This window comes from Anabrus simplex, chromosome 5, assembly GCF_040414725.1.
Source record: "Anabrus simplex isolate iqAnaSimp1 chromosome 5, ASM4041472v1, whole genome shotgun sequence".
NCBI lineage: Eukaryota > Metazoa > Arthropoda > Insecta > Orthoptera > Tettigoniidae > Anabrus > Anabrus simplex.
Genome location: NC_090269.1, coordinates 47,382,234 through 47,405,989, shown reverse-complemented (window position 1 = coordinate 47,405,989; position 23,756 = coordinate 47,382,234). Strand labels below are relative to the sequence as shown.

Here is a 23,756-nt window from a genome sequence, read left to right as displayed (position 1 = left end):
GTATTTATCAGCATTTCAACAGATAACCATCTGCCAAGAAAAAAGTAATGGTTGGACATTAAGAAAAATATTTCGAGTGGACTCATTCGAAAGTAGGGCAATTTCAAAGTGAAAACGTATTTCAGTGCAGAAATTAAATCCTCTTTGAAACAGGGTTTAGTGATTATGCCGTTTTGTCCTTTAATATTTCAGTAAATGATCGTGGAAAATACAAGAAACACATTCACGAAATGGTTTTGTTTTACACTTATTTTCACTGCCTCTCTTTTTTTTTGTAACACTGACTCACATATCTGCACTCATTGTACTTGTATCATCATTTCTTGAACATAAATTAGCTATCAATTCAATAACTTTTTAAAAGAAAGAAGAACGAAATAGAAAAAATATGTATATGTGCAGTTCCCCAAAACAGATTAAATTCTGCATCTAAACCACCACAAAACCGATCAATGCAACACATTTTCACCTTTGGTATAGTTTTTAATCAATATTGCAATTATCCACACAATCCGCTATAATTATGAAGCTTTCTTCTCCACATATGAAGACCGCACATTGAAACCATCTGCGATACCACTAATTTCTTCGGTATTTAATCACGTAAGCTGTAACTGAGTTACCTGAATAGAAAATAAAAAAGTATATGTTGGTCGGTTATTATAATTTGTTACTAAAGTTGGCAGAACGTTTGCAGGTTATAAGCAGTCAACAAATTTAGGTTCAGAATCTTTCGCAGATCATATTACTATTTAACACGTGAATATTTCAATTGCTAGAGAAGCCAGATGACTCATCACGAAACATTTTTGTTGTTTGCTAATCACATGCATTACTACCTTGTCGTGTCATTTGGACACAAAGTTTAAACTCTGTGTAATTACTAATAATATGGCAGAGGGATGCTGTACTGCCTTGATGAAAGAAAGCCGAAGACAAAATATGAAGATACTGGGTGTATGAGCACAAATTTATTTGATGACAGAATATGGGCAACTGTATTCAACAGATGCTTAAATGCTAAAATGGACAGAATCGCTAATAATATAACAGCGCGGAAAACATACCACGCGGTTAATATCCAGTAATTAGCGAAGCCGACTTTTGTTCCCACCCTGATTCAGCCCGTTATAAGAGGGTCTCCAGCGAGCTGACTCAGTCTTAAGAGGATAATGAGGAGGTACCTCCTATTCCTCAAGCGTTTCGTGCGATTCCAATGATAATATTATTACCTCATTAATTCGTGATACTGCAGCATTTCTAAGAACATTAACATTTCTGTCTCACCTTTAGACGATGATTTATTACGAATAATCATGAATATAGCAAATTATACCCAATTGTAAAATGAGCAGGGGCGAAGCGTCAGGGGAGACAGGGTAGACAGCGTGTACCCTTAACATTTTGTGAACGAAATCTTATCTAGTTAACTTTTTATAATAAGTATTTCCACATTCATGACATTATTGTATTCCCCGCTTTACTTATTTTCGTCAAACTTCGGCAATACTAGGGCTCGCGTCAGTTACACGAAGCACGTAGGCGAAAGTAGACGCTGTCCATTCTGTGTATGTTCTCTTTGATTTTCAAAGCTTTCAAAGAGAGCAACATTAACGCTATCTGTAGGAGCTGACAGTGCAACTATGACTTTACTATAGCGAGATTTCTCCGCCCAGTAGACAGACTTGCCAGCGTCTCTTGTTGCTCTCATTGACTAGTATTTGGATCTCAGGTATAAATGTGCTCTTATTAGCTACCATCTCAGACATGCTTTTAATGTAATTAATTTGAATTAATTTCATTATAAGACACGTCTCAAACTAAAATAATAATATTCAAATACGAAATATAGCACACTTACACCTAATAAATGAATGACAGCATGAAAACCTTTCAAGTACATTCATTTCCTTGCCCACCAATATTAGTCACGATATTATAACCCCAACAACTATTGGCTTACATTCTTAATAATGAACTCCAGAGTGTACATAAGGAAACAACAAAATTGCTTAACTTGATGCCGTATATTCCGTTAACGTCAGTTTCTAGCGATCACGCAATGGGTGCCTTCAAACGAATTAAAACCTATTTAAGGAATTCGATGACCAACCATAGACTGTCTAACTTGGAAACTCTAGAAGAAGCTGTTGTGGCATCTTAGCAAGACCCCCGACTTCAAAACGAGAGTAATAGATATATTTGCTGAAATAAAGAACAGACGGATTGAACTCATTTACAAGAATATTGTTTAAAGTGACTTGTACGAAAGCCTATTTATTTCTTATTTCTCTTATTAAATCTACATAGAAATGAAATATATTGCTATTTTTTATTGTAAAAGTATGTTATTTGACAACTCCCGCTGCCTATTTAGTCTATATTTAAAATAAAACGAGTGCACGTAGGCTTATAGTTTGTTATAGGATTTGTCTTATTTCAGTCATTAATATAATATTAAATATAGATCTGTATGCGTCGAAAACAAAATTCAATATATAATATGATTAACATAGTTTAAAGTAAAAAATCTCTGCCTACCCCCTTACTGAGTTCACGCTTCGCCACTGAGAATGAGAAGTGTTTAACGTCTCTCTTAAGGTATACACGGCCTTTATGGCACTCTGGAGAGTCGAAATTTTTCCCTGCAAAAGAGTTACTTATAGTGACACGGACTAATGTTAACCTCTCGCATTTAAGTACTTTAAAAAGCCAACTGACTATGCCGAGATTCGAATCTAAAAGTTTCACCACAGAAGGCGAGCGCGTATATAATAATTCCCTTAATCAGCCGGTCGAAACTATATATAACATACATTTCAAAAATGTTTTGTACACCTATGCAGTAATAACCTCTTTTATAGAACAACACATAACGTGCCAAAATTTCAACTGCTCTTTCATAATATTCGGAAGACTACAAGATCTCATAGCTTTTATTTATTTATTTATTTATTTATTTATTTATGTATTTATTTATACATCCATAACAGGGTATATCCCCAATTAGAATGGATGGTACAAAATACATTCAATATATAAATGGTACATATATATACAAAAGAATATTTAAGAATAAAAAGAACCAAGACTGCCATGACTAAATTAAGAATAATTTAAACATATTTTCAATAAAACGTACAAACATATAAAATATCAAAATTAAAGGAATAGAAAAACAAATTAGCAGAGAAAAAACGAAAATAATCATAAGAATAGTAAATAGACAAACATATAAATTGTTAAAAATAATAGTGGCATTACATGCCATATTTCAGTGCTGAATTAATTTCCTCCAATATATTATTCATTTTGATGTCAATATTGTTTTAACATTTTTGAAACGAGAGGAAGTGATAAAGCCAAATCTATTTGTCTGATGTCTGAAGATATTCTGTTATATACTCCACACATTTTTACAACTGGTGAATTTTTATGATGTGAGGGGCTTGAGAAGGGGCAGTAAAATGTTTGTCTCAAACGTAGAGTTACGCTCTCGGTACTGAAGTTGATTCTGTTCACAAGTTGCTTTACATCGCGCCGACACCGATAGGTCTTATGGCGACGATGGGATAGGAGAGGCCTAGGAGGTGGAAGGAAGCGGCCGTGGCCTTAATTATGGTACAGCCCCAGCATTTGCCTGGTGTGAAAATGAGCAACCACGGAAAACCATCTTCATGGCTGCCGACAGTGGGATTCGAACCCACTATTTCCCGTGCAAGCTCAAAGCCGCGCGCCCCTAACCGCATGGCCCGTGCGCGCCTTTTAGAAGGCCATCTGCAACTTGTACTTTAAACTATGTGGTAGAAGAAGTTTGAACGTTTTTCGACAGAGGTCTCTACTATCAACCTAGGTGCTCCCTCTGATGAGAGGATGGACAATTACATTTCAAGATAAATTTAGCAGGCATAAGTTGTTAAAACTGAATTGTTTGTAAATTGTTTTTGGTGCTCTAAAGTTGTAACCACTTCTATCTCTTCTCGCCAACTTAACATTGTAGCCAATAAGGAATATTGTATATTTACTTAATTCACCAGTGAGAAAATTTGGATATTTGATTTCCAATGGAAATTGGGGGTGTGTCAGGGCTTTGGTCCACAGAAATCTGGAACCTTCCTCTCCGCTATAAAAGCTGAGACATTTCGGGCCATGTTGTCTTTGGATCGCTCCAGTCAAGAGGTTTAGAGTGTGTTCGTAGCGGAGGCAGGGGGACGGCTGCCTCGTCCATCTCCGACAGGTCCACTAGCTCAAGGTAATGACAGACTCCGTGTAACCATGTAATAGGCTCTGAAAGATAGTTCGAGGGGAAGGTTTCACATTCTTCCGTAATGCAACTTCTAATTCTAGATGTACCCTTTCAAACCAGTCTAGAGGACTTATAATTTCTCGGACAAAAGCAGACTAACCGAAAATATATTCGACTACCTGTGGAACAAGAAGACAACAACGGCATGTATTTAGGAAGTTCGTAAAAATCTAGAGAAGTCCAACATCCAGGAAGTTCAGATGTTAGACAGGAAAACATTTCGGACTATGATTCAAAATTTGGAAGGGTCTGAGGTATTAATCATTTACAATTAAAAACCCCTGATCCGGCCGGGAATCGAACCCGGGGCCGCTGAGTGATACGCGGACGAGCTTCCCCCTACACCGCGGGGCCGGACCGACTCATAGCCTACTCTTGTCAAGGCTTAACGTCTCCATTTGACCGATGAATCGCCATCAACAGCCTCAATTGCCCTCACTCCATATGAACACTGTAGAGAGGTTTGGATTAGAAATTGCATACCCCCACGTCTCCTACCCTGACGGCCAACATTCTGATGGTGATTTTTTCCCCCACCAACGGGACTCGAACCGGCTAACCACTGTGTCAGACCATATACACTTAACGCCTTGACTAGTATGGCCACTACGAGGGCGTTAAACTATCTGACGCCGCCCTGCGACGGCCGAGTAGCGTCCTCGACAGGATGGAGGTAGGAGAGAGGACTGTCTACAGGAAGTCATCCACTAATGCAGCACAATGTGGATGAGTGTAGTCATTCATGTGAACAGCAACTGAGCACTCATTGTACCCTGAAAAGTTTTAACATACTGTTGAGGAATAATTTCGTGTGGCTATTTCTAGCCGGGTGCAGCCCTTGTAAAGCAGACCCTCCGATGAGGGTGGGCGGCATCTGCCGTGTGTAGGTAACTGCGAGTTATTGTGGTGGAGGATAATGTGTGTGGTGTGTGAGTTGCAGGGATGTTGTAAACTGAATAAACACTCAGCCCCCGCGCCACTGGAATTAACCAATGAAGGTTAAAATCCCCGACCCGGCCGGGAATCGAACCCAGGACCCTCTGAACCGAATGCTAGGACGCTGATCACTCAGCCAACGAGTTGGACACTGTTGAGGATAAAATCTCTGTACTCCCGGTTTGTTATAAAGCAATACACAACAGCCCAGAAAGGTGTATCAAGAAGCAGATCTCTGGTCTAACACATTTGATGAAAACATCAAAATCCTCTGTCTCTCTGTTTCTGAATTTGGCTTGATTAGAGTAGTCCGTTCGCTTATGGACGTTGTAATTCACACAGTTCGAATACACACGACTTTCACATCAAGAATACGCATACTAATCATCCCTATCCGTTATGGCTACGATGCGTTATCCATTGTTTTCGGCTGCGCTTACAGAGCTGTATTGCAGCCCACGATGTCTCCACGAGTACTGACATGGAGCACAGCATTATGGTCTTAATAAACGCAATTCTTCCACACCAATGTATAAAACCATTCCTCTCAAAAATCAAGTAGGCCTATACCTGTATTAATTTTAGGAATGCGTACCCATTTCCAAATAAAATATTTACACGGTGTCCGCGGAGGAATGCTCAATATTCAGAGATTTCTTATTTTTATTAGTGGCTTTACGTCGCACCGACACAGATAGGTCTTATGGCGACGATGGGATAGGAAAGGCCTAGGAGTTGGAAGGAAGCGGCCGTGGACTTAATTAACGTATAGCCTGGTGTGTAAATGGGAAAGCACGGAAAACCATCTTCAGGGCTGTCGACAGTGGGATTCGAACCCACCATCTCCCGGATGCAAGCCTACAGACGCGCGCCCGTAACCGCACGGCCAACTCGCCCGGATTTGACAGGAACGATCATGTGAAGCAAAAAGCTTCATATGGACATATGCCATAATAATAATAATAATAATAATAATAATAATAATAATAATAATAATAATAATAATAATAATAATGTTATTGCCTTCACGTCTCACTAACTACTATTTCGGTTTTCGGAGACGCCGAAGGCCGGAATTTTGTCCCGCATGAGTTCTTATACGTGCCAGTAAATCTACCGACACGAGACTGACGTATTTGAGCACCTTCAAATATCACCGGACTGAGCCAGGGTCGAATCTGCCAAGTTGGGGGCTAAAGGTAGCGCCTCAACCGTCTGAGCCGCTCAGACCGGCATGGACATATGCCCTGTTCCGACATTTTGAAATGGGTACAAGTTTTCCAAATGTAATGTTCGCCATTCACGTGTTCGTGGGACACTGAAACGTGTAGAAAGTCGCCGTGTGCTCGTAGTAGGACTACGCTAGACCATTTTAACAATGTGCTACCGGGCGAGTTGGCCGTGCGTGTAGAGGCGCGCGGCTGTGAGCTTGCATCCGGGAGATAGTAGGTTCGAATCCCACTACCGACAGCCCTGAAAATGGTTTTCCGTGGTTTCCCATTTTCACACCAGGCAAATGCTGGGGCTGTACCTTAATTAAGGCCACGGCCGCTTCCTTCCAACTCCTAGGCCTCTCCTATCCCATCGTCGCCATAAGACCTATCTGTGTCGGTGGTAAGTTCTCTCGCGTAAGACGGCAGTGAGTGGAGGGTGGCAATGCGTGAATAATGGCTGCGTCTCAATCTGCGGATATGAGTGAAACAGAATCTCTTTCATTGCGTAAATGCCCGCCTAGTGGTTATGATCGTTAAGGCGTTAGGTCTATATGGTTTGATACCGTGGTTAGCCGGTTCGAGTCCCAATGGTCAAAAGCATTTCCAGCATCAGAATGATGGCCGGCAGGGTAGGAGAGATGTAATATTTCAAATTACTATACTTCGTGCCAAAAGCCCGAATTCAATTCCAAAACTCTCCGTAGTGTTCATATGGAGTGAGGGCATATGACGCTGTTTATGGTGATTCGTCCGTCGGATGGGGACGTTAAGGCTTGACCAGACCCTTTGGATTTATTTAACAGGAGTAGGCTATGTTCCGACACCGGGTTTTACACTCCTATTATCATTATCGTCGTCGTCGTCATCGTCGTTATCTCGCATCCAGACGCGCGTCGAACAGAAAGGACCGTACCAGGCGAGCCCAACATGTTCTCTAACACTCCTGGCACTAAAAGCTATTCGCTGAATAAATAAATAAATAAATAAATAAATAAATAAATAAATAAATAAATAAATAAACTTTTGAGTACAGACATTATTTCTTAATGGGAGAATTTATTCCTGAGTACAGTTGGAAGTAAGTACAGCTGATTTTCTTCGTATTATTATTATTATTATTATTATTATTATTATTATTATTATTATTATTATTATTATTATAGCCTCCGTGGCTCAGGCGGCAGCGCGCCGGCCTCTCACCGCTGGAATCCGTGGTTCAAATCACGGTCAGTCCATGTGAGATTTGTGTTGGACAAAATGGAGGCGGGACAGGTTTTTCTCCAGGTACTCCAGTTTTCCCTGCCATCTTTCATTCCAGCAACAATCTCCAATATCATTTCATTGCATTAATAATTCATTAATCATTGCCCCATAGGAGTGCGACAGGCTTCGGCAGCCGGCATAATTCGCATTCTCGGCGCTTGAAGGGGGCTTCATTCATTCCATTCCTGACCCGGTCAAATGACTGGAAACAGGCTGTGGATTTTCATTATTATTATTATTATTATTATTATTATTATTATTATTATTATTATTATTATTATTATTATTATTATTATAGAATATAAAGACAACAGTATATTTTTACAGAGCGAGTTGGCTACGCGATTTAGGTCACGTAGCTGTTACCTTGCGTTAGGGAGATCGTGGGTTGGAACTCCGACCAGAAAGGTTCTGTCACCTAAGGTTCAGTATTACATGAACTATACCAACGAATTTTCGTTCCAAGTGGTCCATGTGCTGCGGGTCAGTATTTCTACCCTCACATTGTCACAGAACGGTATTTCGAGGCTCAACGACGATATGGCCATGTCATAATACTATAAGCAAGATACAGATTGACTCATAGTACTTGCCACTGTAAGGGAACTATTAGGCCCTACTGTATCCAAGATTGCTCGCCAAACCATCCGTATTTCTAAAACTTGCGGACCGCTGCAACAGGAAATTGCTCTGCGAATGCTAAAACTTTTAACCGGCAGAACAATGATAAATTTTCCACTCCGCCAGCTCTGCTGGCAATGACTGCTTCCTACGGCTGAGACAGGGCATTTCAATTCAGTAACCGTAAATCTCGGCCTCCACCTTTAATGTATGCAGTCCGGCGAGTATTAGTACAGGGAGGCTACAATATATTCGATGAGAAAGCAGCTGTCTGGACCTAACATCTTCCACTTTGCATGAAAAGTACAGCGAGTGCTAACAAGTAGAGCGTAACTTCATAGTTGTGTATGCAAACTACATTTCAAGCAAATGAGAATCCAGTAGTATGATTATACAAATTTCGACAGTTGAAGTAAGTTATTTTAGACGTACCAAACCTACGACCTGTCGATTTTATTCTTAACAGAGGTCATGTACATTATTTGGTAACAAATATGGATACATGTGTCCGTTATGCTTCTAGAATATAGTTGCTTTTCTGTATGATGTACATGCTTTCCTTTTTGGTTTGTTTTTCCCCTTATATTTTTAGTATTGAATTTGCTTGTATTAACAGTAGATTATATTGCATATTTTTTTTTTACAAAACTGCCTCCCAATGGAGGTAACCCCAAAGGACTCAATAAACCCACAAGCCAGTAATAATAAACATTGACATTATAATTACAATATTAAAAATACCGGGCGAGTTGGCCGTGCGGTTAGGGTCGCGCAGCTGTGAGCTTGCATCCGGAAGATAGTGGGTTCGAACCCCACTGTCAGCAGCCCTGAAGATGGTTTTCCGTGGTTTCCGATTTTCACACCAGGCTGTACCTTAATTAAGGCCACGGCTGCTTCCTTCCCACTCCTAGCCCTTTCCTATCCCAGTACAGAAATGGGACAAGAGTTCGACAAACAAACCCGTTGCTAACGGGAACAGGCGAATAAAAATAGACTAACATAAAATTCCGTCCTTTTATCGTCATAGAAGGATTTAAGGGCCAAGTCGTAAGAAAAAGAAAAAAACATCTTCAAAGGTGCCGACAGTGGGGTTCGAATCCACTACCTCCCTGATGCAATTTCACAGCTGCGCGCCCCTAACCACAGGGCCAACTCACCCGGTCGTACCGAGTGTAACAGCCCGCCTGATAATAGGCGGGAAGTACCTGGGGAGTTAGATAACTTTCTTCTTTAGTATGTTATTCCTCTGGTTCATAAATTTTCTGATACAGTACTACTGGTACGTAACAGACAGGTTCATCATAACATCTGAGCTATTCAATCCCAACTCTGAGGCACTGATTGGAATGAACAAGTGTGCATATTTAACGGAATAATGGCAGAGGAGAGTTCACAGAAGTATGCGACCTGGACATTCCAGCTCAGGAACTTTGGACTGTTAGATCGGCACCGTAGTACTGTTCGTTAAAAGTGAGAAAATGTGCAGTTTCTCATTTGATCTAGTACTTCCTATGATAACATTGCTTTTAATCGCTACATTCCTACTGACGTTTTTGTAATGATCTATGTTGACTTCAGGTAAGAAAACCACAAAGTCAGTCTCTGAGAATCCTGTAGCGAAGCACGGGTACATCAACTAGTTCTGAATATGATCGGGATCGGATGTTGTTGTTTGAGTCATCAGTCCATAGACTGGTTTGATGCAGCTCTCCATGCCACCCTATCCTGTGCTAACCTTTTCGTTTCTACGTAACTACTGCATCCTACATCTGATCTAATATGCTTGTCATATTCATACCTTGGTCTACCCCTACCGTTCTTACCACCTACACTTCCTTCAAAAACCAACTGAACAAGTTCTGGATGTCTTAAGATGTGTCCTATCATTCCATCTCTTCTTCTCGTCAAATTTAGCCAAATCGATCTCCTCTCGCCAATTCGATTCATTATCTCTTCATTTGTGATTCGATCTATCCATCTCACCTTCAGCATTCTTCTGTAACACCACATTTCAAAAGCTTCTATTCTCTTTCTTTCTGAGCTAGTTATCGTCCATGTTTTACTTCTATACAATGCCACGCTCCACACGAAAGTCTTCAAAAACATATTTCTAATTCCTATATCAATGTTTGAAGTGAGCAAATTTCTTTTCTTAAGAAAGCTCTTCCTTGCTTGTGCTAATCTGCATTTTATGTCCTCCTTACTTCTGCCATCGTTAGTTATTTTACTACCCAAGTAACAATATTCATCTACTTCCTTTAAGACTTCATTTCCTAATTTAATATTTCCTGCATCACCTACCTTCGTTCGACTGCACTCCATTACTTTTGTTTTGGACTTATTTATTTTCATCTTGTACTGCTTACCCAAGACTTCGTCCATACTATTCAGCAGCTTCTCGAGATCTTCTGCAGTCTCAGATAAAATAACAATATCATCGGAAAATCTCAAGGTTTTGATTTCCTCTCCTTGGACTGTGATTCCCTTTCCAAATTCCTCCTTGATTTCCTTTACTGCCTGTTCTATGTAAGCGTTGAAAAGGAGGGGAGACAAACTGCAGCCTTGCCTCACTCCTTTCAGGATTGCTGCTTCTTTTTCAAAGCCCTCGATTCTTATCACTGCAGACTGATTTTTATACAGATTGTAGATAATTCTTCGTTCTCGGTATTTGATCCCAATCATTTTCAGAATCTTAAATAGCTTGGTCCAATCAACATTATCGAATGCCTTTTCTAGATCTACGAATGCTATGTACGTGGGCTTGTCCTCCTTAATTCGATCCTCTAAGATCAGACGTAAAGTGTTCCTACATTTCTTCTGAAGCCAAATTGATCTTCTCCCAAATCAGCTTCAACTTTTTCTGTAAATAATACGTGTTAAAATTTTGCAGGCAAGAGATACTAAATTAATGGTGCGATAGTTTTCACACCTGTCAACACCGGCTTTCTTGGGAATAGGTATAACAACATTCTGCCGAAAATCGGATAGGACTTCTCCTGTCTCATACATCTTACACACTAAGTGGAATAATCGAAACCGACTTTCAACCTATTAGGTCGTGTTACAAAAATAGCCAACCAAACACCAGTGGGATCCGAACCCACTGGTGTCTGGTTGGCCATTTTCGTTCTGTACTTAACACCTATTCAACACGTACTAAATGTACGTAACACGAACTAATAGGTTGAAAGTCGGTTTCGATTACAATGCGGTCGTGAAAATTCAATATTCATTAAATGGAATAACCTTGTCATGCTGGTTTCTCCTAAGACAGTCCGTAATTCAGAGAGAATGTCATCAATTCCAGGTGCCTTGTTTTTATTTGAGTCACTCACAGTTCTGTCAAACCCTGACCTCAAAATTGGGTCTCCCAATTCACCAGCAACAACAGCCTCTTCTTGTTCCAGAACCAAATTATCTACATCTTCACCTTGATACAACTGTTGGATATGTTCCTGCCATCTTTCTGCTTTGTCTTCTTTCCCTAGAAGTGGCTTTCCATCTGAGCTCTTAATATTCATACACCTAGATTTCCTTGATTTTCCTGTATGCAGCATCTACCTTTCCTAGGACCATACAACTTTCGACATCCTTGCACTTCTCCTTCAACCAGTCTTCGGTATCTACCTTGCACTTTCTATCCACTTCATTCTTTAGTCGCCTGTATTCTTTTCTGCTCTCTTCATTTCTAGCATTATTGTATTTTCGTCGTTAATCAATAATCAGGTCTAGTATCTCCTGAGTTATCCATTCATTCTTAGTTGATCTTTTCTTCTGTACAGAGTCCGGCCCCGCGGTATAGGGGGCAACGCGTCTGCCTGTCACCCGGTGGCCCCGGGTTCAATTTTCAGCCGGATCAGGGGTTTTTAATTGTAAATGATTAATAGGCCTATGCCTGGCCTGGGGACTGGGTGTTTGTGTCGTCATTAGCGTTCCTTTCCTCACATTTTACACTTTACACTTCTGCAATTACAAATACACGCTGGTTCATAACGTATGGTGCCAGTAGGGGCAAAAGTTCTTTCGAGGTCGACGCCCCGAACAAATAGTCTTTTAAAATTAAAAAAAAAACCTGTACAGATGGCGCAGCGAACGAGTCCCGCGCTCAACCGCATGCGTATTACCTCTACGTGAGCATAAGACACTGTACATCAACATGGGTAGGACGCGATAGAGTGGCAAAAAGGGACAATCGTGTGTGGCCTTGCCCATGGCCATACTGTGCGTAAAGTCGCTGGATTTGTTGGTGTTTCGCAGCGGACTGTTCAACGTGTCTACAACCAGTGGTGTACTACACTAAGAGGGACCGGAGACGCGTTTCACGGCTCGTGAATCAAAATCGCTTCCAAACCCGACAGGAATTGCTACAGTCAGTGAATGAAGGTCCATCCCAACCTGTTAGCGAGATAACACTGCGACGGGAACTGCACATTGCAAGAGGGCACTGCTCACACATCGAACATGGACAGTAGCTGACTGGCGAAACGCAATGTGGTCTGACAAATCACATTTTTGTCCGTATGCCAATGACGCACGTCGTCGAGTGCACCGAAGGCCAAATGAAGCATTTCATCCTGGATGTGTGCAAGGTCAGGTTCAAGCCGGAGGTGGGTCTGTGATGTGTTGGGGGTGTTTTTCGTATCATGGATTGGGCCCGCTCACTGAGGTGGCCACTAACATGAAGCAGCAAGTTTTTTTCAACATTCTAGATGATCAGGTGTTGCCTTTCAGTCAACATCTGCATGATGAGTATGCTATTGATACCCCGATTTTTGAAGATGACAACAGCAAAGTTCATTGGGCTCGACGGATATGTGAGATTTGATGAACACTTCCCCACCCTATTACATCTTGATTGGCCTGCAAAATCACCTGACTTGAACCCCAGTGAAAATGTGTGGAACATGTTGAAACAGCGGGTAAACACAGACATCAGCATCGCTGCAATTTGGTGGAGTTGCGTGATCAAATCCTCAGCGAGTGGCTTGACCTGGATGCGAGGTACTTGCACAACCTTGTGGACTCACTTTCTGCCCGAATCCAAGCGGTTATCAAGTCCGGAGGCGGAGTCACACGGTATTAAATGATACTTGTAATGATTTCTTCAGGGGTGGCTACATTTTTGTCCGGTGAGCTTATTATGCCTACATTTTATTTACCAACACAGCTTTCAGAACGCCTTATACATCCCAGGCGTGTTCACATTAGAATTAGACCAAATGATGCATCTAGAGAGCATGAACTTCGCCAATTGCATCATTGTACATGATTGAGCCTAGTCGTAGTCACTTGGCGCCATCGGCCTGTCAGCCTCGTATCACGTTTCTCCTCTGCAACCTCACCAGTTACTATGTGCATACAAGGACACTGACTCCGCGCATAGAAAGCGGCTTTTAATCAGGTCGGCACTGCAACTGCGTTGTGACACGGAGTAGTAAGTTCACATGATATACTGCACGAAATATAAGACACGAGGCAGCAGTTCCTCACTCGAAATATCGATCTTATAAAACAATCAGAAGGTTTCTGTTCTATGAGATGTGAGTGCGACATTATTGAAGACTATACTTTTAACCTGTAACTATAATCACGTTCTTGTTTATGACAGAATAAAGAACTTTCGTTGCAGGACTGGTAGATGGCGAATATTGTTGTCCGAATGGAAACTGACTGATTAACGAAAGACAATTTTAATCTTCCCGATGTTATTACTCGTTAACCCTTTCAACAATGTGATCGCTTATAACGACACACGACATGACTTCCTGTCGTATGAGTGTGGTATGTATGAATCGAACTTTACACCAAAGTAGTTTCGACGTAACATTCGACTTTAAATTTACCTTTGAGATTTCTGTCATTTGTTGATCACGTGCTAGAACTGTATTCTCCAATGCATTTTATTTGGAAAATATGCTTTTCCTTCTTTTAGCTAAGCTTGATCTGAAACATCTCACCATTTACGGTTGGAGAATAGGATCAGCATCGGTTTTCTTTTCCTTATTTATACTTCCGTTCGTATAAAAAGAATTGAGATATCTGTCTTCTTATCACCTGGATTTTTTGTACTTAATTGTCGACTGACTGTCTGCCTGTTTGTTTCTTTGTTCGATCTTTTAATGACATTATCTAGTCGCGGAAGCAGTATTGGCATGAAACAGACTGCAAATATGTTGACAAATGAACGCTTAAGAGGATGAGATTAATCATACGAATAAGGTGCTCCGAATATATTGGTTCCATTATCTGCAAGAATATTTAGTCACAACAGGAAAAACTCCGTGTTCAACGGGTTAAAATAAACTAAGTCATTCTAAGTACAGTTTATTAATCTAAGACATATTTCCGTATGTTTACATTTTATTTCATGAAGCCTATTCGTGTAAATCAAGTGCCATTCACTGTAAACCATCGTGATCAATAACCCAATAATAGTATTTACAGGAGTTTTCTCCAATAATAATAATAATAATAATAATAATAATAATAATAATAATAGTTTGTTGTTTAACATTCCTTCATTTGCTACACATTTTAAGAGATCCCATGGAGTCTGTGGTTTGTCCCGCAGGAGTTCTCTAACGTACCGGAACCCAATACTGAAAACATCCCCTCGATCTTTTAGGGAGAGGAAGGTCGAGAAAAGCAGTTAAGCTGTTGCTAGCCTGGTGCAGCTATTTTACGGCAATCTCCGATATGGATAGAGGACAAGTTGTTTTTTTTAATAGAAAAAAATGCTATTTGTTCGGGGCGTCGACCTAAAGAGATCTTTTGCCCCTATTTCCACCAAGTGATATGAACCTGCGTGTAATTGTAATGAGGGAAGTGTAGAGTGTTGAATGTGAGGAAAGGAACGTCAAGGACGACACAAACACCCAGTCCCCAGGCCAGGGATATTAATAATTTATAATCACAACCCCTGACCCAGCCGGGAATCGAACCCGGGGCCGCCGAGTGACAGGCGGACGCGTTGCTCCCTACACCGCAGGCGACATGTTTAGTATAGGCTGCAACAGCTGTGTGTTACTGTGGTGGAAGATAGTGTTGTGTGTGAGTTGCAGGGATGAGTTAATGAAAGAAAAGCAATATACTTTTACACAACGGAACAGGTACTATACAAAAGTAGTTAGAGAGCGCATTTCCAGCAGTCAAGCAAACATCTTCAATCCCGGTATAAAGTTATTCCTAAATCGAGATATGCCAAAATTAGTTATAAAATAACGAGTCAATTTTGTGCATTTCAGACCATTTTATTGATCGCTGAGGGCGAAGTCTTTCTTTCTATTCTTTAGCACAACAGTAACCACCACCGAGGAGGCAGCCTCCACTGACTTGCATCAGCCTCTTCACTTTTTTTTTCCCCAACTCAAGGTTGTTGGTCAATTTTTGTTTTCTTCCAACGTCTACAGGTCTGCAAGAATTAGGAGGCATTCATGACTCCTTTCTTTTCTTCGACAATATCTTCTCTTTTTTGCTTTTATTGACAACATTCTCCAAAATGTCGTAACTCCTCCATCTTCCCCCTGTGAGTGGGGGCGGTAGAATATATCCGCAGTATCCCCTGCCTGTCGTAATAGGCGTCTGAACTTGGAGCGCGGATTGGCAACCATGGTTCCGCTAGGTGAGTCTGCCATTCCTTCCACTTATGTCATACTCCTCACTTTCATATATCCTGTCTGACCTCCCTTGGCGAACCCTTGTTCTCTTCCGACTCTCACGGTATTAGGTTTGCGAGGTCTAGGGAGTCTTTCATTTTCACGCCCTTTGTGGCCCTTCCCTTTCTTTTGCAAATACCTTCATTTTTCAAAGAGTCGGACCTCATTTAGTTGTACTTCTTCTTCTTCTTACCCTCCAGGGTTACTTTTTCCCTCGGACTCAGCGAGGGATCCCACCTCTACCTCGTCAAGGGCAGTGACCTGGAACTTCAGACTCTGGGTCGGGGGATACAACTGGGGAAGATGACCAGTACCTCGCCCAGGCGGCCTCACTTGCTATGCAGAACAGGGGCCTTGGTGGGGGATGGGACGATTGGAAGGGATAGACAATGAAGAGGGAAGGAAACGGCCGTGGCCTTGAGTTAGGTACCATTCCGGCATTTTGCCTGGAGGAGAAGTGGGAAACCACGGAAAACCACTTTCAGGATGGCTGAGGTGGGAATCGAACCCAAATGTACTCAGTTGACCTCGCGAGGCTGAGTGGATCCCGTTCCAGCCCTCGGACCACTTTTCAAATTTCGTGGCAGAGCCGGGAATCGAACCCGGGCCTCCGGGGGTGGCAGCTAATCACACTAACCACTACACCACAGAGGCGGACTAGTTGTACTTCATTTTAAAATAATAATTACCACCACCTTCTCCATCTTTCATGATTAGTGTCAAGGTCGTGGTGGTGGTTATTGTTTTCAGAGGAAGTACAACTAGGCAACTATCTTCTATTAACACTAATCAGAGGAAAGAAATGAAAGGGTCCAACACTTTGGAAAATGAAGGTATCGGCCAAAGAAAGACCAGGGGCGCGAAGGGCGTGAAAATGAAATACACCTATACAGGCCTCGAATGCTGTAATGCCGTCGGGATCGGTAAAGAACAAGAGTTGACGTAGGGAGGTCGGATAGGATAGATGAAGGTGAGGGGCCTGGCACAAGTAAGTGGAAGCAATGCCAGGCCTCATCTAAGGACTCCGTGGTCGTCAACCCACGTTCCCAAGTTAAGAGCCTCTGAGGCCTCTTTTAGTCGCCCCTTATGACAAACAGACGATACCATGAGTGTTATTCCACCGCCCCCACGCACAGGGAGATTAGTGTCATGAGGGGGAGGGGGGAAGAAAATCATGGCGTTTTTCTCCCTAAAATAACTAACACTTTGAATTCAACTAAGTCTGATGGTTGTTTAACATAAACAGATGGAAAGTTAAATACTTCTTAACGAAGAGAACGACTGTTATAAAAACAGGTGAGAAATCCACACATGTTAACAATAATAATAATAATAATAATAATAATAATAATAATAATAATAATGCACAGTCTTGATACGGAATGTTATTCTGTTCAGCGGATGCCATCTCAAAGTTGTCAGACCACACTACTATAGTATTGACGATGGATATTAACGCCACTTGTTATTTATAGGTCATTTTCCTTTACACTTCTGCTACAAGATCTCCATCACAGGTTGTATAAAATCGATCTCTTTCATTACGAAGGATTACAATTTTTCATTAACTCCAAGGCTTCAGGGGCTGTTCATGCAAATGCCAATGAAAACTATCTCGAGGGCTCTCTCTTAATAACAGTGTCGAGATATCTGCAAGTTTGCCTTCCTACAATGCAATGATTTCACGATGCTGCGCTTATGGCGATATAAATGCCAAGTAGGCTCACAAAAAACCGATCCGCCCACTTTCATGTATTCTTGCAGCTTTTCTTTCCTCATATTTATTTTTCTACTGAAGGGTGCTCTGGGAGTACGTATGGGCATGAACTATACACTACATGTAGGGACGTATCGTTTACAGAATAGAAATACGTACACAAATAACACTTGGTCTCACGTCATTTTTCATTATTTCTTAGGAGCTGTTTAGACCATTCGCAAGTATGTCAATAGTTAGCCACCTCGAAAGCAATCTGAAAATAACGGGAGATTTTAAAATCTCCATCGGTTAACGATAAAATTCGATTTGTAAATTAATGCCGACGTACCTCAAAACAAAAGGCTACACCATTAGCAAGGTAAGTTTTCAATACCTTAAACACTGTAATATGCGAACTACAGTATTTCGGGTAGTTTCCGTATACGCGATTTTTGAATTCTGTGTCGAGATGATGGTATTCTTATGGCTTTCATAAGGCCAATCAGAAGCGTTCAACATATAACGAGGCAATTTAAGGCACAAAAGGATACCCAGAGGAGCGCTACGGATTCCTTGACAATCTTCATTGATAATACGAAGGTAACATTCGATGACTTTGGCAACATTTTAACGTTTATGTCAGAAGAACACTTTGTTGATAAGTTATTATTAGATTTCAAATCTTCTTAAAATTTATTTTCTCTGCTGCTGAGCAGTTTTATTTAAAATCAGGGAGGTTACATGATTAATAGATAGCTTCTGGATTCAGTTTGGATAAGTTGGAATCCGCCAACAACGTACTTACAACAGCTCGAAGTTGAAAATACATATAAACCAAACCAAACCAAAAAACCAAACCCCATGGCACTACAGCCCTTGAAGGGCCTTGGCCTACCAAGCGACCGCTGCTCAGCGCGAAGGCCTGCAGATTACGAGGTGCCGTGTGGTCAGCACGACGGATCCTCTCGGCCGTTATTCTTGGCTTTCTAGACCGGTGAAAATACATATGGGGCAACGAAATTATCAGCGAACTTTTGATGTTATTTCTGATGTTTAATCCCAATCTGGCTCTTACATATACACCGATTTTTCTTCTTGTCCCATAAGTAAAATATCGTAATTGGAAATAATACCAGTTTAATCTTGAATTGTCCTCGCAGGAATTTTTTTGCATAATCCATAAAGACGAAATAGTCGCATTTTAATATCTTCATATGTAACCGACCTCAGCAGGAATCGAATGAGCAATTTTGGAAATACAAGAAAAACAATACACGACTGCACCATCGAGGACGGAGAATTAGATAAGTAAAAATAAGAGCACTCACCCTGCCCCATAATGATGATGCTGGTACCATTGGTGGTGGGATCTTCTTCCCAGAGGGCATAGCAATAGTTACTTGCTTTAGCGCAGCGTTCTGTGTCTCCGACACCACCCTGAAAAACAAAAAAATATGACAGTTAAATGTGTTTTTCCTTTTTGAATTGTCCACCTATTACGGTGGACCACGAATGTCAATCTAGACACTAATGTTCAGAATGTGCTGTACATAACCTAACCTACTCACTACTACAAGAGTACATCCTGCGAGATATGAGGGAATGATACGCACAATGACTGCAGCACCGCAGTTCGCGTGCAAAATTCTGAGTAAATTTCAGTTAATTACATTCAATAATTTTCTATTTTAGACATGATAATAAGTTTTTGGGCTTTTGACGTGTCAAGAAAAAAATGTGAAATTCTTTACGTTTCGCAGAGAACTTTGCTCCACGTCTTCAGCAGGAAATCTCGACTGTTCACGAAGAAGAATTCTCCAATGCGAAACAAAGAATTTCACCTTGTTTTCTGACAAGGCAAAAGCCGAAAAGCTTATTATAATGTCTACGATTACGGGCCGTGAAAGCATCAATCTAAACATTTTCTATTTATATGCCATTATTTATTTATTTATTTATTTATTTATTTATTTATTTTAAAAGGAGATACCAACACTTAATTCTCTGTTGTAAACTATTAAGTATAATGTATGTCCGACTCGTTGGCTGAATGGTCAGCGTACTGGCCTTCGGTTCAGAGAGTCCCGGGTTCGATTCCCGGCCGGGTCGGGGATTTTAACTTTCATTGCTTAATTCCAATGGCCCGGGTATTTGTGCTGTCCCCAACATCCCTGCAACGCACACATCACACACAACACTATCCTCCACCACAATAACACGCAGTTACCTACACATGGCAGATGCCACTCACCCTCAACGAAAGGCCTGCCTTACAAGGGCTGCACTCGGCTAGAAATAGCCACACGAAATTATTATTATAGGTATAATATACTTAAACAGAAACCTTACATTCATAACTTTTCAATTTTAAAAGAATTGTAATGTATCACTTATTATAAACCATAAATAGCTGCACCTATTCGTCTTCGGAATACTGTATTCCCTTCTCTGCCGATGTATGCATATTGATTATTACTGAGTCCACTTTCTCTTGCAGCCTCCACTGCATATTCGACACGTAATATGGTGCACTGAACTTAGCCCATACGGTACTAATAATTATTTCGCGTGGCTATTTCTAGCCGAGTGCAGCCCTTGTAAGGCAGACCCTCCGATGAGGGTGGGCGGCATCTGCCATGTGTAGGTAACTGCGTGTTATTGTGGTGGAGGATAGTGTTATGTGTGGTGTGTGAGTTGCAGGGATGTTGGGAACAGCACAAACACCCAGCCCCCGAGTCATTGGAATTAACCAATGAAGGTTAAAATCCACGAACCGGTCGGCAATCGAACCCGTGACCCTCTGAATCGAAGGCCAGTACGCTGACTATTCAGCCAACGAGTGGGACATACGGTATTTAGTTGTTGAATATAGTAGTAAAGTTCGTCCTCGAATACCAGCTATGAAAGCAGTATATTTGCAGTTAGCCGAAGTCTCTTAACCCTGGCATAGTAATAATAATCTACGAAGCCCTTAACTTCGGAACATGGAGTGGAGACTACAAGACCTGTAGCCAAGTCTGGCATTGCTTCCTCTCACTTGAGTCAGGTTTCACACTTTTATATTTTTAATTCAACAGGCATAGTAGCTGATGAGTAAAATGTTTTTAAAGACTCCAAGGTGCCGGAAATTTTGCCCAAAAGAGGCTTTATTCATGCTGGTAACATTACCAGCGTATTTGGGCACCTTCAAACACCACATGAATGAGCAGGAATCCAACCTGCTAACTTGGGCTCAGGAAGACAGCATTCTACTATCTAACCCACCAAGCCCGGCTCAGAGGGAAATACCATTCGATATCAGCATACATTTACCTGTACATTTCGAATTGTGATCAGTCTACCCACATGTTTGTTTCTCTGGCTGTACGAGTTCAGACATGGAGGACACGCGACTGTACCATTTTCCACGAAACGTGCTGGACGACTTCATAATGAAACTCCATTACGAGTTTTGGTCCATTATTAATTACAGATTATGCAAAAGTGTTATAAATAACCGATTGTTATCCTCTTTTTACATAGTTCAATTCTAAAACATAAAAAGTGAGTGACGTCTCTCTAATGCTATACATGAAATATAACCATTTTTCAAAGCAGCCCATGGAGAAAATCCGCTCCATGCTGTATTTAAACCAAACAAAACCCCATGGCACCACAGCCCTTGAAGGGCCGTGGTCTACCAAGCGACCGCTGCTCAGCCCGAAGGCCTGCAGATTACGAGGTGTCGTGTGGTCAGCACGACGAATCCTCTCGGCCATTATTCTTGCCTTTCTAGACCGGGGCCGCTATCTCACCGTCAGATAGCTCCTTAATTCTAATCACGTAGGCTGAGTGGACCTCGAACCAGCCATCAGGTTCGGAAATCGAACCCAGGGCCTCCGGGTAAGACGCAGGCACGCTACCCCTACACCACGGGGCTGGCCGCCCATGCTGTACTTCTTGAACAGTTTTCCATACTTACAACCACGATAAAACATGTTTCCATACAAACTTGCCGTTTCCTTATCTCTGGAGCTTTTCAAGTTAAAAGAAATTCTCACGAAAGCGTCATTTATTAACCTTTTTTTAATAGCCATTTGTTTTCAAATTTGAAGTGATTTTCACTTAAAACATTAAAATCGTACATTAAGATCGTTGCATTAATTCATTTAATTTCTTTAATGGTTTCTTCCAAGTGATACAAGGCTAAATTTAAATTACACATTTTAAAATAGTGAACTACGTTTACGAAACGATAAACTCAAGAAATATGCACTATAACCCTGGAGAGTCACGAACCAAATTTCACTTCCACGTTGTGATGAGAATGGCAGGAGTAATTATTTTGATGGAAGCATGACTACAGAGTGGAGAAGATACAGAGTGAGAAAATTAGTACGTGTATATGATTAACGAAAAATCCAAAAAGGTAGACAACAAACAGATAAGAATCTGGAAGACAATGGGTGGCATTCAGGATTGCAATAGTAGAAATGACAAGGGAATATCTTGGAACAACACATTAGAACGATGCAGTCAGGGCAGCTTGTAAATGTAGAAAGGTGTCTCAAAATAGCCTTCAACAAGAAGAGATATACCAAACATAACGAGCATTAAGGAAAGACATAGAGACGAACAAATAATGTGCGAATTCAAAAGAAAATCACGAGATGATTCTGAAAATAAGTCGCAAAGCGAGGTTTGTCTAGTGTGTAATAAAGAATCTTAGAAACGGAAAGAGAAATTAATGGCGTTTTCGGTTAATCACGTAAACCCATTGTAGATCCTAGGTAATCAGTGGACAGAAGGATGGAATATTTTTACAATCTACTCAATATAAAAGGAAATCTTTCTGATGAAACTTTGACCAACGGAAGTTAATAGGATAATAACGATGAGGTAATGAATCATGCTCGAAAAAGTAGAGAGGATGGTCAATAAATTGCATTATTATAAAGAAGTAGGAATAGACGACATTCTCAAGAGATGCTGAAAAATGCAGGTAAGGTAGGATTAAAAGGGTTTCAGAGTACTAGACTTATGATGGATTTGAGGAAGGTAACTTCTGACTGGACGAAAAGAGTACATCTACAAGCAAGGGAATAGGGAAGATAACAACAACTATCAAGATATTTCTTTGATCAAAAATAACATGCCAACAAACATTTCATAAAAACGGGTGCTATCATTGGTGGAGAAATGGTTGGATGAAAACAACTGCGGTTTCAGACAATACAGGTGCTCTCAAATACTGACTGCCTGCCTGGTGGTCATGATCGTTAAAGCGACACGTCTCTATGGTCCGACACCGTGGTTAGCTAGTTCAAGTCCTGTTGGTCTAAAAAATGTTCACCATCAGAATGTTGGCCGGCAGGAAAGGGGAGGTGGTAACATACAATTTCTAATCACTAGATTGTGTGCCAAAAGCCTGGATTAAATTCCAAACTTCTCCACAGTCCTCATATGAAGTGAGGGCATATGACGCTGTTGATGGTGATTCGTCCGTCGGATGGTGACGTAAAGCTTTGATCAGACCCCTTGGTGTTATTCGACAGGAGTAGGGTACGTACCGACACCGGGTTTCACCCTCTTCCTACCTCATTAACCTCATCATCCCTCATCCAGACGTGCAGGTCGTCCATGGGCGTCAAATAGAAAGACCTGCACCAGGCGAGCCGAACATGTCCTTGAACACTCCCGGCAATAAAAGCCATACGATAAGTAAAGAAGGTACAGATTTTCAGTACGTCCCAACTGAAGAATGCTACGGGAGGAATATACAATTCTGTTCTCGTAGATTTGGAGAAGACGTATGGCTGAGTACCAAATGAAAATGGGTTGGTCATGCTGAGTGATCATGGGATGAAGAGTACGTTATTACAGGCAAACAAAGACATTTATACTGGCAATCAAGCACCATTGAAAGGGAACGAGTTCTAGATTTACTGTTCACTGTTTATATAGATCATTAATTGAAAGGTATGAAATTTCAGAGTAGGGGTATTTATCTGGTTCAAATGTAGTAAACAGTTTGGCTTTCAACGATGACTTGGTACTACTGTGTCGAAAAATTAATTCAAATA

General features: G+C 41.1%; 1 protein-coding gene across 1 annotated transcript in view; it reads right to left on the bottom strand.

The window, feature by feature from the left end:
* wit (wishful thinking) overlaps positions 1-23,756 on the bottom strand; it is a 503,764-nt gene that overhangs the window by 310,679 nt on the left and 169,329 nt on the right. Inside the window, exon 4 of the mRNA XM_068228016.1 lies at positions 19,023-19,131. Coding sequence (XP_068084117.1) covers positions 19,023-19,131 — 109 coding nt within the window. The remainder of the gene's footprint in view (positions 1-19,022; positions 19,132-23,756) is intronic.